The 19903-nt window shown below is 45.7% G+C and overlaps 1 protein-coding gene across 3 annotated transcripts; it reads right to left on the bottom strand.

The window, feature by feature from the left end:
- Positions 1-7312: 7312 nt before the first annotated feature.
- On the bottom strand, positions 7313-19458 carry pomgnt2 (protein O-linked mannose N-acetylglucosaminyltransferase 2 (beta 1,4-)). 3 transcript variants are annotated; one of them, XM_049027046.1, is made up of 5 exons: positions 18971-19458; positions 17483-17550; positions 17011-17126; positions 16495-16595; positions 7313-10305 (listed from the first exon to the last, which is right to left on the bottom strand). In XM_049027046.1, exon 5 carries the CDS (start codon positions 10242-10244, stop codon positions 8484-8486), a length of 1761 nt encoding a protein of 586 aa, XP_048883003.1. In that variant the 5' UTR covers positions 10245-10305; positions 16495-16595; positions 17011-17126; positions 17483-17550; positions 18971-19458; the 3' UTR covers positions 7313-8483. The 3 variants fall into 3 exon arrangements, with proteins under 3 accessions (XP_048883003.1, XP_048883002.1, XP_048883001.1); XM_049027045.1 differs by having other exon boundaries at positions 16495-17126; XM_049027044.1 differs by lacking the exon at positions 17011-17126.
- Between the last annotated feature and the right edge of the window lie 445 nt (positions 19459-19903).

Raw genomic sequence — 19903 nt, 5'->3', positions numbered from 1 at the left:
CATGCATGAATCACTTTCTTGGCATCTTCTAAACATGGAAACTGCTTTAATTTGAGTCTGTTCTTCCCAGAGAAAGAAAAGCTCATTTTGAGAATGATCTTTATTTTTGTTTCAAAGGAAACTTTTACAAAATGCTTATATTGCAGCAAAATAATAAGCTATAATTAGGATGCAAGCTATCGGCATTCAAGGTTTTTTTTTTGGACCCAAGAGCCATGATCTTGGTTGGTTAGTCTGTCCTACTGGATGCCACAGAGTTTTGCAGGATCTCAGTCATCTTACACATTTTGAGGTCCTGCAGGGAAGTAGCAAAAATACTGTGGGTGCAATGTGGCAGTTCTCGAGTCTTTAATCATCCATAATTAAAGGAATGCCTGCCCCCTACTTTGACGTTTCCTCTCACTATAAATGTTGTGTTAAATTGTGGGGAAAGGCTGTTGATGTGATAGCACCCTGCAGAATATGGATAACACGGTTTTGGCTCCCAGGGCAAAATGGAGAGTCTGGTAAACATGCATGCATACAGTCATAGAGGAAGTTTTCCAACATGAATCTTGTTGTGGTTTTATGGGCCATAAAAACAAAGATTACATTCGGTCATGTGCCTTAGCAAAACGCTTGTAAACCTAATTTAAACCCAAAAACAAAATAAAAAATTCTATGGAAAATTGTTATGCAGCACAACCTTAATGCTGAAAGTGTTACTTTCAGAAAAGCACTTAAAGGATAATTACTGATTTTAAAAAAAAACAAAACAAAACATTTTATCAGTACCTGGATCTGTCACGCCCAGCTCGTCCGCTCCTCCTGTGTGCCACGCCCCCTGCTTACCCACGTGTGTTTCCCGACTCGTACCCAGCTGGTTCCGTTTATTTTCAATCAGTCCTGTGTATTTCAGTCAGTGTCTTACCCGAGTCCAGTGTCCGTCATTGATGTAAGTCAGCGTCTGATGTTCCCTGCACCTCGTTGTCCTCCAAATAAACCCCCGTTTTCCCCGTATCCCGCTTGCTTGCCTGCTCCTTACCCGCACGATCGCTGCTCGCTGCCGTTACCTCCGCGAGCGATCGTGACATGGATCCCCCTCCCCCACAATTTTTATATATATATATATATATATATATATATATATATATATATATAAAACAGGGATATACACCATTAAAGAATCAGAATGCACTTCCTTTAATCATGAGTGTGATCTAGAGCCAGTAGCTGCAGAGTAACGATGCCTCAGCGACAGCGACTCAGTTGCTCTCCTTGTGACTGTATCTTCTGACAGACGGCTGTCACATGTAATTCCTCTGCGCACAGCCACACTCGCCCATTGCAGAGAACCAGCTGAAGGACAAACATCCATCCATCTATTTAGGGTTAAGGATAGTCTGTCCCAGGCAGTGTAGTGCACAAGGCTGGGATACACCTTTATATGGGATGCCACTCTACACACACACACACACACACACACACACACACAGGTTTGTAATTACATATTTGTAGTGACTCTCCATTACTACCTAATCCCAACTGTGACAATCTTAACCCCTATCCAGCCCTAACATTAACCATAAGTAATAAAAGAACATAAAGACACAAAAGAGAGGAGGCCATTCATCCTATCAAGACTGCCTGAAGGGAAATAAACAATTTATTTAGTTGGCAGGATCTTGTCAAGCTCAGATTTGAAGGAATCTAGGGCTTTAGCATGGCTACCCCTTCAGGCAGACTAGTAATGATACCAAACAAAATACAAGACCTTTAGCATTTTTAGTTTTCTTGATTGCAGTTACAGATTTTTATAAGACTGAGGTTATCTGTGTGAGGACCGAAAAAATGCTCCCATATAGTAAGAAGGTGATCATCACATTTTGGGGAAATCTAGTCCCCACAATGTAATAAATACAAAAACAAAATCCTTGGTTCAAACAGCATTAATTTTTAATCCCGGAAAGAAGGGAGTGGGGGTCTTATATAAACAAGAAAAAAACCACCTGTTACATCTCAACATGACATAACTGGTGCATGCCCCAGTGCAGTATTATCCACAGAATTCCAGTATAGGCTTCGCAGCAACAGGGCTCATTAAAGCATTAAACTGTTCTCTCTATTGGCAATCGGATTTATTACAATAATGCTAAAGAAATTAGTCATCTTTAAAATAAAGACCTTTAGTAATACAGGGAGTTAATGAACCTCTTGGAGCTCCGATCCCTCACCTGGCTGTATGCATGCTGAGCTTCCATATATTCTGCATGTTACGCACTGCCTTTGGTCTGCACGTCAGTCAGGGCTCTGGGCTGTTCACTGGATGCTCACTGGGGCCGAGAGTAAATAAACGCTCATGGAAAAATGGATGCGCGCAGGTCAAGGTCAACACTACATGCAATTTAGTGTTTGCAGGCAGAAGCCGCATTTTTTAAAAGGCAACATTGCAAAATTGAATCTATCATCCATTTTAATGGCTGTTTAGCTGGCACTGCGATACATGTGGCTGTAGGAAAGGCACACAGGGGTATGTCAGATCTATCAGAAAGAAAACGTGAAGAGAGTGAAATGCCCGCGCTTTGTGGCTCTATTAGTCAGCAGTTTTAATGCTTAGTATCTCATTGGTAAGTTTACCAGCACCTGCTACCCGCTGCTCCTTTACATATATATAAAGAAGAGCAGCGTTTGAGATCTTCACGGTTCATGAATTACATGTATGGGGCGGCATGATGGTGCAGTGGTTAGCACTGTTGCCTCACACCCCTGCGACCCGGGTTCGAGTCTCCGCCTGGGTCACATGTGTGTTGAGTTTGCATGTTCTCCCCATGTCGTCGTGGGGTTTCCTGCAGGTACTCCAGTTTCCCCCCACAGTCCAAAGACATGCTGAGGCTAATTGGACTTGCTAAATTGCCTGTAGGAGTGCATGTGTGAGTGAATGGTGTGTGAGTGTGCCCTGTGATGGGCTGGCCTCCCGTCCTGGGTTGTTCCCTGCCTTGTCATATATAATTAATAATATTGAAAATATATGTGACCCATCACCACGAAATGAGTCTTAAGTCGCACTGGTAGAATTTCACCCATAAGACTCATTTTGTGGTGATGGGTCACCACTAACTAATCAAAAATGATTAATGGCAGACATTGACTTAATGATTATTTTAACAAGTTTTGCTTTGCTGTGAACAGCTTTTGGTGGTTTTATTTTTAACTAGATTTTTCCACTCAGAGTCAAATGCAGAGATGTACATACGAGGAAGAGTGAAGTTAGGTTGAGCCTAAGATGGGATGCCTTCTTACTGAGCCATGAAAAATGTCAACCATTGCAACTTTCATGGGAGTTTTGTGAGGATTTATAATGGCGGGTTAAAAACTATCTATTTTTTTTATCCTATTCTATTTTGCACAGCGGAAAATCAGTCTATGTAGTAATCAGTAGTATGATGCAAAGACAATGAGCTACTGACTTTTTCAGATATGCAATTAAGGAAATGATTGCTGGATTTGAAGTGGGTTGTGTATTATGTAGTTTCAAATACTACCACCATGTGGGGCTGTAGAGCTGAATTGCAACAGTGTGAAAAAAAGCATTTATTTATGTTTATTAGTTAGAAAACATGTATAAACATGAGGAAGTGGCAGAAAACTAAATAATATACAAGACCAATACTTAATTGGTCATTTGACAGAATCTCTGATACACAAGTGCTTGTTGTGAAATGACATAATTGAATAATTATTATAGTAATAATTGATCATTTAAAATCAGTATAATTATATTCTCGGATTTCTCACAATATAGTTAATTATATCTATCCTCTGATGGCTGTTTTTAAACCCCATGGATGACAGTCAGCATGAAAGTAAACCTTATGTTTGACAGTCAAGGTTGAAGGGTTAGAGTGAATAATGACTTTACTGAAGGTGGGGACATCGGTGCCAGATGTATCTACAGCCTGTGTCAGTCCCAAAGCCCGCGGGAGATCCTGACCTACACTGACTTTGCACAGAAGAACAAGGTAACGGTACACCGCACATATTTTATTAATGCTGTCGTCCCCAGCTCTGCTCCCTGGGACGAAGGGAGGCTGTGGTGTGGTGAGTGAGATCGTGACAAGGCTGACCACCTTCACAGGGCTCGACGGTCGCCGAACGAATGGAAACAGGAACCCTTCCGGAATTCTCTCCCTCGTGCTCCGACGCGTCTCCAAGGGAGTCACACTCATTCCATGGTCTGGCGTCTCCCAGAGGCCCGTAACAGGAATGAGCGCACCAGCACTTGCGTCTACACTCGCATTTCCAGTCATGCCGCCGACCCCCAAATCATTCCCGGAAATGACCGGAAAACCCAGACACCGGAGCAGAATTTTAATAGTCCGGTTTCTTGAAGGACGAAGATTTAAATAATGTGTTGTGCTCGCTGTCAAAAGCTGTTACTGGAAAACATTTCAAGTTCAGTGCAGGGGGGACAATACGACTATCATGTAAATATGCACTGCTCAATAAATGTTTCCTACATTTATTCATAACAGCCTAAAGTAGGGACTAGGGGGGGTCACGCATGAGGATTCTCATCACAGGAGGGCAAAGATCTGTCAGGCAGCCGTAGCTGTACATTAGTTTGAATTTGTTCTTGACATGAAAAATGCAGCCGATTCACTAGGTGCCGTTTCACCCCCGAAGAGACTGGCTCTGTGTTCCTGCTCTCCTTATGTTCCTACAGGCTTTTCTTGTCCAAAGACACATACTGTCCTTTAACTAGCCATATGGACGGTGCATTTCCAGAGGGATGACAAAACCATCGAATCACAAAGATCCTCTTCTAAACACCAACTGGCTCTTAGGGCGTTTTCACATCGTTCTGATGCAATGTTAATGTGCCGCACTCACCGATACGCTATTAAAATCCTGTTATACTTACGGAGATACGATACCATTTCCATACTGTTCATGTGCTTTTCATAGGAAGCGGTGAGGCTGAGGCTGTGGGGAGGGTTAGGAGTATCGCAGGCTGATACCGAAAATCCGCAAAGAGCCCAGATGCTTCTTTCACTCGTCTTTGGACACATTAACTTAACTGGGACAGAGGGTAGCGGTGTAGGTGCCCCCCCCCGGAGGAGAGCCGCTGGGCCTTGTGCCGTCCGTCTTGCTGGTGTGAAATCAGGGTGCTTCCATTCAGGCAGCTCAACTTTTCTTTAGGACAAAGCCGACAAATAAAATGCCCCCCCCATATGAAAGCCATCCCCCAGGAGATCACATCAGATAGCACACCAGTAACATCTCTACGATGTTAAAAGCATTTCTTATTATAGATGACCCTGTAAAGGTCTGCAGTTATGAATTTTGGCAGCTTTTCTTCTTTGGTTTCTTGTTTGCTGTAAATAGCCTTTGATTTAAATCTCTTTTTCATTCATGAGCAGACACCACAATGATGACCTGAACCCACACGACGTCGGCAGTCTCTCCGGTGCGAAGACCGGAGCAGTCGCAAAAACGTAACGATAATCTGCGAGGACGTTTACGGGGACAGAGCGAGATTAAAGCCCTTCGTTTGAGTGGGATGAATCCGAGCATCTCGTCCTGAGGATTTGCTTTAGGAATATGATTAGCCGGCTCAAACGCGATAAGCCCATGTTGTTGACTCTCTTAGGCCAGTCATTTTTCAGGGGGCTATGTAAATGTGTGCATAATTTGGATTAGTTTTGTTCCAATGTTGCCAAGTCACAGATGAAAATGCCCAGCTGAGACAGAGAGACCCTCCCTTCTCTTCCCTGCAGATCTTCTTTGTGATTTTGGGCTGCTCTGCCCCAGACCACGTCCACCAATGCTGGCAGTACTTTTCCCAATCAGATTTACTGCATTCCAAACGCCAGCTTAGCTTCATTGCACTAGGATGACCAGATAATCCATGTCAAACAGGACACTACATCAGGTTTTAGAATTAAGAATTAATTTCGAATTAAGTGATTAGTTGTCATGGTTGACAAACCACAGCACACAACAATGAAATGTGTCCACTGCATTTAACCCATATGTGACATAGCAGGGGGCAGCTAATTCAGCGCCTGGGGAGCAGTGCTTGGGGGCGGTACCTTGCTCAGGGTGCCTCAGAGGTGACTTTCTGGTTGGGGATTCAAACCTGCAATCTTTCAATTACGAGCGCGCTTCCCTAACTATCAAGCCCCCACTGCCCACAGATTACTTTAAAACTGAAAGACACCTATGCTTGGCTAAATACTTAAGGTCCTGTTTGGTCTGTTTTCTTGATTTAAAGACTGTGTCACATTAACATTAGTGACACGTGCATGACTACAGCAGCACACAGCAAGACATCAGCGCATGTGAAAACCCAAGTCCTTTTAACTGAGATGGTATTTCACAAATGCTGTTCCAGCTCAAAGTGTCCTCCCTGACATGGATTATCTACATTGCACCTACTTACCTACATTTTAAGAGCCTCCCATATCTTACTTCTTCAATATTCTGAGTCCACAGACGGTCGAGGCTGAAGAACAGCCTGACCTTCCCACCTTCAGCTCTGCAAAAAGTGAGTGGCTGCAGCGAGCCTCTACGTTTCCCAACCTCTGCTGCCCTGCTCGGTCCACTTTAATATCCGTCGTCACTCCACTGCCTGAAGCGAACAGCTGCTTTTTCCAACTATAAATATTATTAACACTTCCTGAAGTTGTGGCATTGACCTGACAGTACATCTCTCATTCCACATGGAGGCACTCAGGAGTTCTGGAGGGTCCCACCCACCCCAAACCTCTTAGGCGTAATCACCGTACATCTTAGTCACCTTGTAGCCACCTTTTTTATCTCTGATTATCAGGAGTATCTACTAGACCAGGGGCGTTCAACTGCTCTTAAAGGACCCCCATAAGAAAACTGAGTTAAACAACGCACCCCCCCCAACTAATGTGTGATCACATGAGAAATGTCTACAGTTAACGGCTGACAGCTGGAAGCACATAGAACAAACAGTGAAGCAGCTAAGAGTACAGTGAAACGTGCTTACAGTGAAACGTGCTTACCTACATGATGTCCAATCTGGCATACGTTTGCGAAGAACACAGCTGTATGCAATTAACACCAAAAAACATGTTTGATTGCTTGTTTTTTAGATTTCCCAAATCCTTTGTTAAATCAAGGACAAGAAGTGAAGGGTTTGAGTACAGGTTCAGCTGAAGTTTTAGGCAACAAAATGGTGCATTTAAATTTATCCCAAAAGAAGGTATCGGATAAGGAAATGACAGGACTCACAGCTGTAGCCTTTTTCCCTTTTTGAATTATGATAAAAACACAAAATATAAGAAGCTTTTAAAATCTAGCAGTATATACCGACTGTGCTGGGCTTTAATAGGATCATACTACATGTTAAATATAATTCATATAATTACAAATATATAGTAACATGTTCACTGTATACAAATGGACATTTTATATATCACTGATCCCGGGGGTAGCAGAATATCACAAGCTATTCTTAATATACAGGAGCCTCCCTTCTCCCTCTCCATCCCAGAATGAACACTCTCAAGGCAAAATAGAGAATTAATGGATTTTTTTTTTTTACATGTTCAGTCAGACGTTAACAAACAAACAAAAAAAAGCTGAGTATTTTACCATGATCTCCTCCACGAAGAACCGCTTACTCTGTAAGAAGAAAATGTCCAGTCCAACAGATGGAGGAAAGAACATGTTTGGAGACTACAATTTAACTTCTCCTCCACAGTATCTATGCTACCAAAATGTCCCAAGAAACACAGACAAGATTCAGATCCTTATAATTACGATCAACTCATACTCTAATCAAACATTAAAAATCAACACGTTGTAAAAACATTCTGTTTCCCCACCCCCATATGCAGACTTTGTACAACGTCCCTGAAACAAAAACATCAACTAATGAAAAAGTCAGAATAACCAAGCAAATGGAGAAGATCCAACCTAATTCTAGTTTTACCTGATTCTAATCTATTTGATAGTTTAATAATTTATGGCAAAAAAAATGTGAAATGGGTATTAATTTGCAGTAAACCTACATTATACTAAACACAAAACAACCCAAATACTCTGAGCAATAAATAAAAATTAAATAACTAACATTATTCCTTCCATTTATAAATACCAGTGTAAGACAATCTGTGCATCCTAGATGTAGACCTACAGTTGTGCTAACATGTCCTGTACTACAGCAGAATGACATCAAATCATAAATAGACTCTTCTGTTCATAGCTTCATAAACTGATATCTGCCTAAAACTCTTCATTTAAGGGCTTCACACTTTCTGGGCCCTATGGAAGGTGACCATCCAGTGTCACAGGTATTTAATCTCAGCGCTTCCAAAAGGGGACCTTGTTTCTGCCCAGTCTGACTGCGGGCAACCCAGAGTGACGAAAATGTCATTCCCATGCCACAGCGAATACCCTCCTGCCACATTATCCGACTGTCTGGATCAGGACACCTGGTGGCCCTCTATGACTTTGCCAACCAGCTGCTATCAGGTTTTGCACATCAAGACATCTGCAAATGGGCCCAGAAGGTTCTTGTTGAAGATGCAGCGCACCCACACCAGGTACGTGGTGAAGGGCTTAATGTTCTCAGAGAAGGTGTAGTTCTGGTGCGGTAGGATATAAGGCATGTAAGTGTTCTCGCCTTGCTCCTGAATCCACACTTCGTACTTGACGTCCTTGACCTTAAGATACTTCAGGTTCCAGGGAATTTGCCACGACACCATCATCTTAGCCTCGTTGGTGGCCTGCACTGAAGTCTGGCACTTGGGCTCCCGAACCCGTCCTGGGTGCACAACATTGCCTGTCTTGGTTCTCTTCAAGTTGGGCTTGGACTTCAGAATCTGCCTCAGGACTTCCAGCAGAGAAGCAATATTCACCTTGGTGTCCTGGTAGATTCGGAAGAGCCACTCGGGGTTGCGACAGCACAGATGCCGTGGCACCTCCTTGCTCTGGAGAATTCGCGCCTGCTCCTCCGGTTCCAGGTGGGCGATTCCACCCTGCTCCCAAGGTCGCTCTGGATGGGTCACGGAATTTTCCTCAATGGTGTTTCTCCAAGCTACATACTGGAGGTCCATTCCTGGTAAGGAGGCCAAGGTTTTGTAAGGGGTGTAGTGCTCTGGGTTGACAGCGTAGGGGAAGAGCTCTACTACAGCAGCACCACGTGGGAGAAAAAGGGAGGTGACCAACTGTGCTCCGTGCATGCTGACCAATATGGAGGCACCGGCAATGACACGGATCACCTCCGAGAGGGAATGCTCCTCGAGGGACACTGTGACGGTCTTCATCTGAAACTCCTGAGCTAGCGCCAGGAGCAGCTCCGCCTCATTTAGAATGAGCCTGTTAGCAGTACGGCTGAAGACCACAATGTACTCCTCACTTGCCGGGGTCTCCTCCCTAGTGATGTTGAGCTTCTCTATGAGGAAAGTTGCAAACTGTCTTATCTCGTTCCCCGAGACCAATATGTTGGCCTTGGCGCCCTGCGGCTGGACAAAGCCATACTGGTACCAGGTGGTCATCTTGGACAAGCCCACATACGACTTTGTGAAGCACAGCAGCTTGCCAAAGTTTCTCAGCTGCTCCTTGAGGAGTGGCTGCTTGCTGCTGAGCAGTCGGTAGAGATCGAAGTAGGGCCCTTCCGCCCATCCCTCCATGAAGACGAGGCGCGCCTCACTGTCCAGGTCCGAGTACTGGCTCATGGTGTAGAAGATAGGCAGCAGGTCGTCATGGAAGATGTGCATGAGGTTGTCGGGGTTGAAGCGGTTGAGAATGAGCGTGACGTCAGGCACAAACACGGGCTTGGGCATGAACTTGAGGGCGGCAGCTGGCAACTCCATGAAGTTGAAGTATTGGGTATTGTGGTCCTCCACAGAAGAGAGGTCCAGCAGGGCAGGCTGGAAGCGGCGCGGGCCCAGGTTCGGGAGCATGACCGAGGCATTGCTGTGGAAGAAGACAAACTCCTCGGCCTCAGAACAGTAGCACAGGTAGTCGAAGCGGCAGATGCGGTCGGTGTGCATCTTGCCCGAGCAGACCATGCGCGTGCCCTGCTCCTGCAGCGCCAGCAGGGCGGCATGATAGTCGACACGCGCCTGAGACAGCTCCTGCGACTGGCGCGTCAACAGCAGCTCCTCCTCCAGCAGGGAGGCGTGCTCGCGCAGGCTGGCGTACTTCCACAGGACTGCCGCCACCACTGACACCAGCAGGCCGTTCAGGACCGCCGGAAGGTTCATCCTGCAGCTGGGGGCATACATCACAGCCGGGCCACGACCCCGCACACGAGTGCTGCTCTCATAACCCCGGGGGGTGGGTCAGCTGCCTCGCCCATGGTACCCATGAGAGAGAAGGGGGGGGGGGGGGCAGAGAGGGCATAGGCTCATTTAGCATCACTCCACAGGACAACAGAATCAGGTGACCTACAACAGCGAGGCCACTTTATTTCACGCTGGTGTACCGACATACTTCGCTATCAATATATTCGGGGTGCATTGAACTGCCAGTCAGATGACAGACACGTCAGGAGGCATCAGGAGGCATCGAGAGCGAGCGGATGTCCAAAGCGTCTCAGTTTCAGGGTGGAAAGTGAAACCTGATCCACATGCTACCGAACACACATCCCTCACGATCAGGTCTGAACCCACGAAAACTGGACGGTGGCCTAAACTGCCACGTGCAACGATGTTAGGAGGTCTTTGGAGAAGGACGGCTACTCAAACAACTGCCCCAGGATTATCCAAGGCAGACAAGCTCTGCAATTACACTATGCTCATTTAAATTCACTCCACAGGACTGAAATTATCATCTAGCCTCCTGGTTCATCAGCACTTGGGGGGAAAAAGAAAAAAAAACACAGACATGGTGTGCGAATGCTGTCATGTCATATGTAGAGGAGCAGCTCCTAATCTGTAGCTTTTCATGTCGAAGTGGACTTGGATAAGTAAATGATTCATTTGAAGTGCATGTTTCTCATTGTCATAAAACATACCGAAAAGCACTTTAGAGCACATACTGCATCGCAGGTTCATGGGGACAGTCATGTCACTCAAGAGAGAAAATGACAGGCCATTGTGAGGTTCTGAGGGTTATTTAACAGCAGAAGCTGCTGCTACTGTATGTGCCATGCTGGCTCCATAACACAGGCTAATACCAGCACTTATTGTCGCTTTTGAAAGCTGAAGGTAATTAAGCAAATGCTACCCACCGACAGAGACCGATGCTTAATACTGATATATACTGTTAATGCTACACACACTTCTCAGCTTTTATAAAATCAAGTACAACCCCATTTCCAAAAAGGTTTTTCAAATATTCAATGAGGTGTTGTGCTTCAGCATCACACAATTTTTCCAATCTTTTAGTTGCGTCCGTCCCGACTTTTTTGAAACATGATGCTAGGCACTAAATTCAAATTGAGCCATTTTCCAGAAAACAATAAAATTCCTCAGTTTCAACGACTGATATGTTGTCTTTGTTCTATTTTCAATTACATTCGTGTTTATATGGTTTGTAAATCATTGTACAGACGCTCCTCTACTTACGAACTTTCAGACATACGAACGAAGAGAACTGCAAGTCCAAATTGTGTTCCTTGAGCTCCCTTTCCCTGTCCGCAACATCAAATTTTTTGCCAATTCTGCCTAGTATGACTTCTGGCCACTACTCCCGCCGCGCAGCAGTGTAGCGTGCGAACTCCCAGCATCCTAGTTCTTTGTACTTGCGTACACCCTTAAAATGATGTTGAATAACGACTTATGAACACTTCTAGTATCTCGTTCGTAAGTAGAGGATCGTCTGTATTCTGTTTTTACTTTCATTTTACACAGCGTCCGAACATTTTTGGAAACGGAGTGGTAATCAATGTAATAAACTGGGCCCGCGTTGGGAAGAACATTTACTCTTAATATGTCCATCACAAACTCAAGCACAGGCTTCAAACTCCAATTTCCCTCTAGATCGCCGCAACATGTTCAGCTGTCACATTGAGGAACATGTGATAATATCCATGCTCTCCCTCCCACCAATCCAGTCCCCCAACATACCCCTTTGTCTTTCAGGTGGCCCACCTGTCCTGGGTTGGTGGCTGTGCCAAAACCCCCACCACTGCTTTTACTCCACTCACACCCAACCATCCCCCCACCAGCACTCTACCTCCGCCTGGAGGTGGCACAGGGGTAATGCAGCCCAGGACTAATGCCCTACTGTCTCTCAGAAGCTCTCTGCCCCCTGAATAATCATATTTGGTGTCGCAACAAAAGGACTCATACCCCTCTGCATTCATGCACTTAATAGATTTCCTGCGGCCTCCTGTCAGGCACTGACAATAAGCCATGCTATGTTTTATCCGGGATGACACATGGGAGTAGATTTTGTTTTTACACCGTGTTCCCCCTACAGTTGGAATGGAGAATGGAGCGTGGGATATGAAAAATGCAGAATCACATTAAAGCCAAACCCTGACAGCTGTATATGTGTAGATACTATTAAAGCCGTACCTCCAAATATTTCCACGTTTCCACTGTTTCATGGACAGAACTGTACTTGCAGCCATTCGGTGCACTGGATGGACTCGAACCTCCAACCCTCCCCCAGGATAACCAATACGGACCAGCACCTGCCTCAGGGATCGTGCTGCCAATAAACAAACAATCCAACAGCCCCCAGAGAGCTAAACATACCCATTGGATATTGAAGGACTTCTGCTGAATAAGTGCTTTTAGACACTTTTTGGATCATGCTGATGTACACAAATAACTCTTTTTAGATGTTCATCTGTTTCTGCTTCAGCAATTTTGTCGAGGCACACAGAGATTACAGGATAATAAAAATCCAAATATCTAAATCACACTTTCTGTGGTCAGGGATTATTACTTAAGGCTAGCAGTCGAAATGGGGGGCGGAGGGGGGGGGGGGGGGGGGTGAGATTGAGCTTATAAATTTGCAGCAGAGCAAATGACAATTATAACTATGACTCACTATTGGGTAATAACAGAAGATGTTATGAGTGTGTTTAGATGGTGTGTTTATAGCTATTGTATATTTGAGTGTATTACTGTGACGGGCTAGATTTGAACCGTACCGTATTAACACGAGGTGCAATCAGCCACCCCTATTTAAATTTTTGAATTTGAAACGACTCACAAAAACCCACGTAATGCTGATTTCTAATCTATCAGATTTCACTCTGGCCCTTGCACCCCTCCCATCTCCGAATCAGTCCCAGATCCACCGGGAACTGGGTGACATGTCAGGCTGACACGCCTGCTCGTCCCTCGCATGCATCGGGGGGGGGGGCTGCCCCCACGAAACAGCGTCTGATCGCAGCCACCAGCGAGGTGATGACTTGGTTGGGGACGGACCCCATTGGCTCCCATTGCCATAGCTTTACTGGGAATGAGCCAAAAGCTAATGGTTTTCGCCCAGGGCCTTCGGGCATTCGCCCTCCTGCCTTTCATTACTGACAGCTGCAGATGAACCTGGAGTTCAGATCTCGGCATCAAACACAGCAGCGCAGGGTTGGCAGCTTCCCCAGGGATGCAGAGGACCCAAGCCGATTCAGACATTGTGAGGAGGGGGAATGACCCAACTTGAGCGGAACTCCCACACGCTAAATAAAGGGCAAGCAAACAGCATCCAACTGCTGCTTGACAAGATCAGGAGAGGGTCCTGGTTGCATGCGGCAGGGGGAAATATGTGTGGACAGTTTTGGCGGGCGGGGGGGGGATTATACCACCCACCCACTGCCTGAAAAAAAAATCCAGTTAATGCATTACAATTTATTACTCAATATCCCGAAAATCTGTTTTATGAATATATCAAATTTTATTATTATTTTTTTAACTACACAAAACAAACAGTATTTGTCACGACTCATGGATAACACTGGGGTCTTATTAGCGTTTAAGAAATGGTAAAATTATATGTTTAGATTCCAAATCACTTTTTCATGCTTCCCCAACTGAAACGATGGCCACAGAGGCATGCAAAATTACTCTGAATATGACACAATATAACACAACATGCATAACCTCTGATGGTCGACAATGCCAACGAATAAGAACAGAAAATGGGAGCAGAGACTCAGCCTGTTTATACAAAACCGGTCACACGGGCAATAGAAGCATGACAGTAACACACCAGTGATTCTCAATAACACACCAGTACTAACACCAGCACCTCTCACATTGGTGCCTCTCTCCACAACGCACCCGGCTGCTCACTCCCCATGACCACAACGCACCCGGCTGCTCACTCCCCATGACCACAACGCACCCGGCTGCTCACTCCCCATGACCACAACGCACCCGGCTGCTCACTCCCCATGATCACAACGCACCCGGCTGCTCACTCCCCATGATCATAACGCACCCGGCTGCTCATTCCCCATAATGCCCCAGCACCTCTCACATTGGTGCCTCTCGACATAACACACCCGGCTGCTCACTCCCCATGACCATAACGCACCCGGCTGCTCACTCCCCATGACCATAACGCACCTGGCTGCTCACTCCCCATAATGCACCTGGCTGCTCACTCCACATAATGCACCAGCACTTCCAGATAACCACATGTAACTTGGTGATACGATGCCACACAGGCAAAAGCCTCCAAGCTCTGTAACTGTTCTGCTCACAATTAGGATCCAGGTGGAGAGGGGGGGTGGCAGCAGAACCCAAATGTGCAAAAGCCCCCCTGAGACACTGGCTTAAGCCTGGCTTTGTGGGAGATCTGACGGCCAAACTGAGAGGACAGAAAAGCCGTCCCTAAAGCAAAAAAGTACAATATAACTTCATTTCAGAAAGAACGTGCCTCACATTTTATGCTCCAATAAAGACATTCATGCCCGTTTGGCCTCATTCATTGTCTGGTTTTAATGTCTTTGTTAACCTTAAGCGATTACAGAGGAGAAAAACACAGCAGCATCCTTACGAGTCACATTTCCACGTTTCAGTCAGTATCTTACTGTACTTTAATGTTCAAGTCCAAACATTTTTTTATTCATAAATTTCAAGTTTAAATATTACTGCACAGGCATCCTCATAATTACTGATGATGATAACCTTTTATTTTGAACATATACAACAATATATAAACATATGTATATACATGCATACCTGCCTATACAGGTACACACACACACACACACACACACACACACACACACACACACACACATGCGCCCCTCTCCCTAATGCGCCCCTCTCCATAACGCGCCCGCGCCCCTCTCCCCAACGTGCCCCTCTCCCCAACGCACTCATCTCCCTAACGCGCCCCTCTCCCTAACACACCAGCACTTCCTGATAATCACATGTAACTTGCGCCCCTCTCCCCAACGCGCCCCTCTCCCCAACGCGCCCGCGCCCCTCTCCCTAATGCGCCCCTCTCCATAACGCGCCCGCGCCCCTCTCCCCAACGTGCCCCTCTCCCCAACGCACTCATCTCCCTAACGCGCCCCTCTCCATAACACACCAGCACTTCCTGATAATCACATGTAACTTGGTGGTACGATGCCACACAGGTAAAACCCTCCAAGCTCTGAAACCGTTCTGCTCACAATTAGGATCGATTATCAACCAATTTTCTTTCTAAGTATAAATTCCCATTGTGTCTACAGCTGTTCTGATAAACAGTTTCTTTAATTTCTGCCTGATGAAAGCCAGACCAACAGGATTTACCAGTGGTGTGAAAATATGAAAAACATAAGACATTTAAAAAAAAATTGAACTGACCCGAAGAACCAAGATGACGCAGTCCTTTGTTCCTCAATGTATGATATCTTTAACAAGCCGAGCAAAATAAACTGTAGGCAACAGATGTATTACTGTAAGAGTCCAAGCAGGACTGCTGAGTCAGAACAAGCTGTGTGTGAGTATGGGGGGGCGGGGGGGGTGGGGTCACAGCAGTGACACCATTGTTGGTAACCACTGAAGTTAAAAGTAAAGGGAGCTGACTTACAGTGCCAGTAAAACATTTGGACACACCAAGCCACAAATAAGAGTGAGTCTCGCATCACATGACCCGGCCACCTGACCTAAACAGTAGAAATGGTGTAGGAGGAGTTTGACCAGAGAGTGAAGGAAAAGCAGCCAATGAGAGCTCAGCATATATGTGGGACCTCCTTCAGGACAGCTGGAAAAGCATCACAGGAGGCCACCTCATGGAACTGACATAGAGGAGACAGTAGGGTCAGCCAGTCCCTGGGGCAACTGGGTTCCAGGGCCCAATGGTGGCATCACTCTGCTGACCATGGGATTTGAACTGGCAACCTTCTGAGTTCCAACCCACAGAGCTGCTGCCCCCCCCCCCCCCAAACAAGTTTTTTGTTTAATATTTTTTCGGTCAGTGTATAATTCCATATATGTTATTTTATAGTTCGGATATCTTTATAATTATTCTAAAACATACATAATAATACAAATTAACCTTTCTATGGGTAGGTATGTCCAAACTTTTAACTGGTACTGTAGGGTGACTGCTTAGATGGACGGATTTAAGGGAAACTCTTACCAATCAGGCACACAGTGGACGTCTGGTAGGAACACGTGATACCACCACGGAACACTCCCCTGGGCTGCCCGCTCACCCTCCACCTGGTCAGTCCAGAGACCCTTGGAAAAACGACATCATAATCACAATACAGTTGCCTCATGCGTACCCCCACACACACACACACACACACACACACACACATACAACCTGGAGTCCTCCATAGTTCCAGGCTTACCCACACACTCCAACCCCTTCCTCAGTACTCCCAAAAGCCCCATTACACTGAAGGCTTGGAGATAATAGAAAAAGAGGCATTAACTGAAGTAAGAGCGAAGGGGTTGGGGGAGGATTGCAGTGGGAAGAGATGGAGCACAGAGGGCAGAGCAGACAGCAGCTCCCCCTCGTAAGAAGGGCCTGACAGAGGGACCGTGACACTGAGGAATGTGCGGTCAGTGCCCTTGTCCCCATCAGGCCACCATACAATAAAAAAGGTAGAAGGTCTATGATTTCTTTAATTACAGAAACGACACTGACCAGGATTAAACACCATGAGAGTCCATGCAGCTTCTTAGCAGCTATTCCTTTTGGGTTTTGACACACTGTCCTGCTCATGACCACAAATCATTGTCCCGCAGAATAAAAGCATCTGTCTGGGTCATTACAGGGGAGAGAAACTTAACTGGGACACAGCCGACCAGGCCAGACATCAGACAAAAGCAACCCGATTTTCAATTATGAATTAACTATTAACTACAGAAAATGTGTTAAAGTCCCTTAATCCCAAATCACCGGCATGTTTACTTATTGATTACCTTTTATCTCCTTACTGTCATGGTTTAAAAACTAAACTATAGAAGAAGAATTTGACTTAGCAGTACCAAATTCTCACCTATTTCATCGCATAAAGCATAGACAAATTCTGATTTTATGCTATTTCCACTGCAAATGTGTCAATGCTAAGAAGCAAGATTAATCACCCGCCCCCCACCCCCCAGGAAGGAAGTACCTTTAAACACAGGGGGCTCTGAGTAGCAGACAGCTGGGCCAGCACAGTCCCTCCGGCAGCCGGCAACCCTGTCCCAGGAACAGCAGAGGTCACAGAGGATACGAGGGACTGGTCGTCCCTTAGGAGATTTTCTCCGGCAGCCCATCCTCTCACTTCTCCGGCTGGATGTGGGGCATCGGCTGGCACTGTTTTGCCCTTCTGGAGGCTCCAGAAGACGAGCACGGTGCCTCGGCGACCGTGTGCTTTGCCTCGGTTTGCTACTTTGCAGCACACCAGGGGACGGCGGCGGAGGGCCGCTTCCCATGCATTTTAATGCGGCTCCCGGAGAGACAGGACTGCCTGCATTTTGCCGCCTTCCCCGGCCCCTTACTCCCTGAAGGATGAACATACCTGCCCCAAATCAGATTTTGGGAGGGGATTCGGAGGCGCTCATCGTGCCGGCCTTTTCGGCGTGTTTTACGGCCCGCCTCCTCACCCTGCGTCCAGGGGAATCCACACCCCAATCCTTTAACCCAAACAGTCATGGCAAACCTTGGCCGGGCACTTCCAGGAGGGTACATTTCGTTCATCAGGTAAATGAGAGTTTCACACATGCCAAAAATTCAGGTCAATTGTGTCATGAACAAGGTTTTATAATTATTGTGTGCATTTGGGGATTTTATGCGGCTTGGTAAAATAATGCATTACTTTACACACCAATGCCCAACCCCAAAAGTGAAACCCAGAGTTTTCAAAATTGAATAATTATCCCTACACTATATATTGCACATGCATATTCAGAGCAGTCATTACTACACTAATCTTATGTTTGGTGCCCCTTCATTTGATTGATTAGAGGATTTTTGCGTTTCCCATATCTGAATCTCCTAAGTTTCACCACAAGCCCCGCAGATGTTAAAGAAGCATCACCGACATCATCATTACAACAATCACGTCAAAAGAAAAAAAATAACTCTACATTTTTATAAAGCATTGCACAAGATCATCATTACAGAATGGCCACCATAAAACATAAACAGGCTATAAGAAGCTTTCACAAAATACTCCATAATTTTAATAACCTGGGAAATTGCGCGATCATAAACATAAACCACTAGCAAGATTATTAAAGGGATACCCACTAGTGTTAATTACTGAAATGGGTAAATCACATGCTGCTTCTATGCACATTTGACCCGCTGCAACGATTTACTAACATACCGTTTGTACAACAGGTCTCGATTAATTAATAACATCGCACAAGAACTCGATGTCGAAGACAAATAGGCTAATTAAACTTATGCATGTCACAGCAACACAAAAGCCCCTTGATCGCCAGTCCAAAAGCGTGCAGCTGCGCTACCCGTAAGGGTCGTAGCAGCTATCAATTTCCATGTGAATAAAAAAAAAACAACTCTTGCATGGCAGTATGAAACTTTGACTCAAAAGTACGCGTACAAACGAACAGCCTGCGAATGAGTGATATGATTGAACGCAGAACGCTCTTACCTGGGATCTGCTTATTGTCAGATGGTAAAAAGCTGAAATACTCGCAGATTCTCCCCGAAGTAACATCTGCATTCAAGCAGCCGCCGGATTCTCTGCACCGCTGCTTGACGCGAGGCGGAGACACAAGGCAGAGGCGTCGGTCACGCGGCGACACCGGGGCTCTTCAACTGAGAAAGAAACGTCGCATTCATTCATCACATCGCCATCTGATAGCACGGCAGCCCCGGAGAGCCATTGTCCCGGCGCTGCTCCTTGTGATTCTGCAGAGTTCAAGCAAGCTCGCTATTATGGAGAACAGCTCGTGCCGAAATCTCGCGAGATTTAGCAGCGTGATTTAGCGGCACTATGAGCGGCTTTGCAGTTTAATTCCTCCTTCTCTCATCCAGAAGTCTTACGCATGGTATCCATTTGGTCCTGTTTGTGAGCTCAGCCTGCACTTTCGTCGGTGATTTGGCATTTACACGGACGAACCCTAGAGTTTGGGTCTCTTTGGGCCTGGGGGTGGGAGGGTGACGTCAAGCCCTTTCTGTCGCAAATCACACCGTCACGCACACCGTGACATGCTCCCCAAACGTGAAATGACCCTTAAGGGCGATCTGTTGCGTTTGAACGCATGAGTGTGTGCTGTTAGCACTCGACAGATGGCGCAAGCTTTCTCACCCAACACTATTGGGACGACGGTAACATATGCAACATTAAATATGCTGTTCAAAATAAAAATGTACGGCTTCCCACACATTTAAGCCATCCAAATTTTTCTTCTTAAATAATTAACTTGCATATTTACATCATTCCTATCTATCTATCTTACTTAACCATTAAGTGGTTTAGTGGGTTTGGAGGAGATCGCATATGGACTTTATATACGACGTTAAAAAAACGTATTGTTAACTCATAGAGACATGATAGACAGACATCTACCATGAAGACACG

Source organism: Brienomyrus brachyistius, chromosome 9, assembly GCF_023856365.1.
Source record: "Brienomyrus brachyistius isolate T26 chromosome 9, BBRACH_0.4, whole genome shotgun sequence".
NCBI lineage: Eukaryota > Metazoa > Chordata > Actinopteri > Osteoglossiformes > Mormyridae > Brienomyrus > Brienomyrus brachyistius.
The sequence above is the reverse complement of the archived record's forward strand: the minus strand, read 5'-3'. Positions and strand labels throughout refer to the sequence as shown.

Coding starts and splice junctions, on each gene's coding strand:
- pomgnt2 (XM_049027045.1), bottom strand. CDS start 10,244: ATGTATGCCCCCAGCTGCAGGATGAACCTTCCGGCGGTCCTGAACGGC.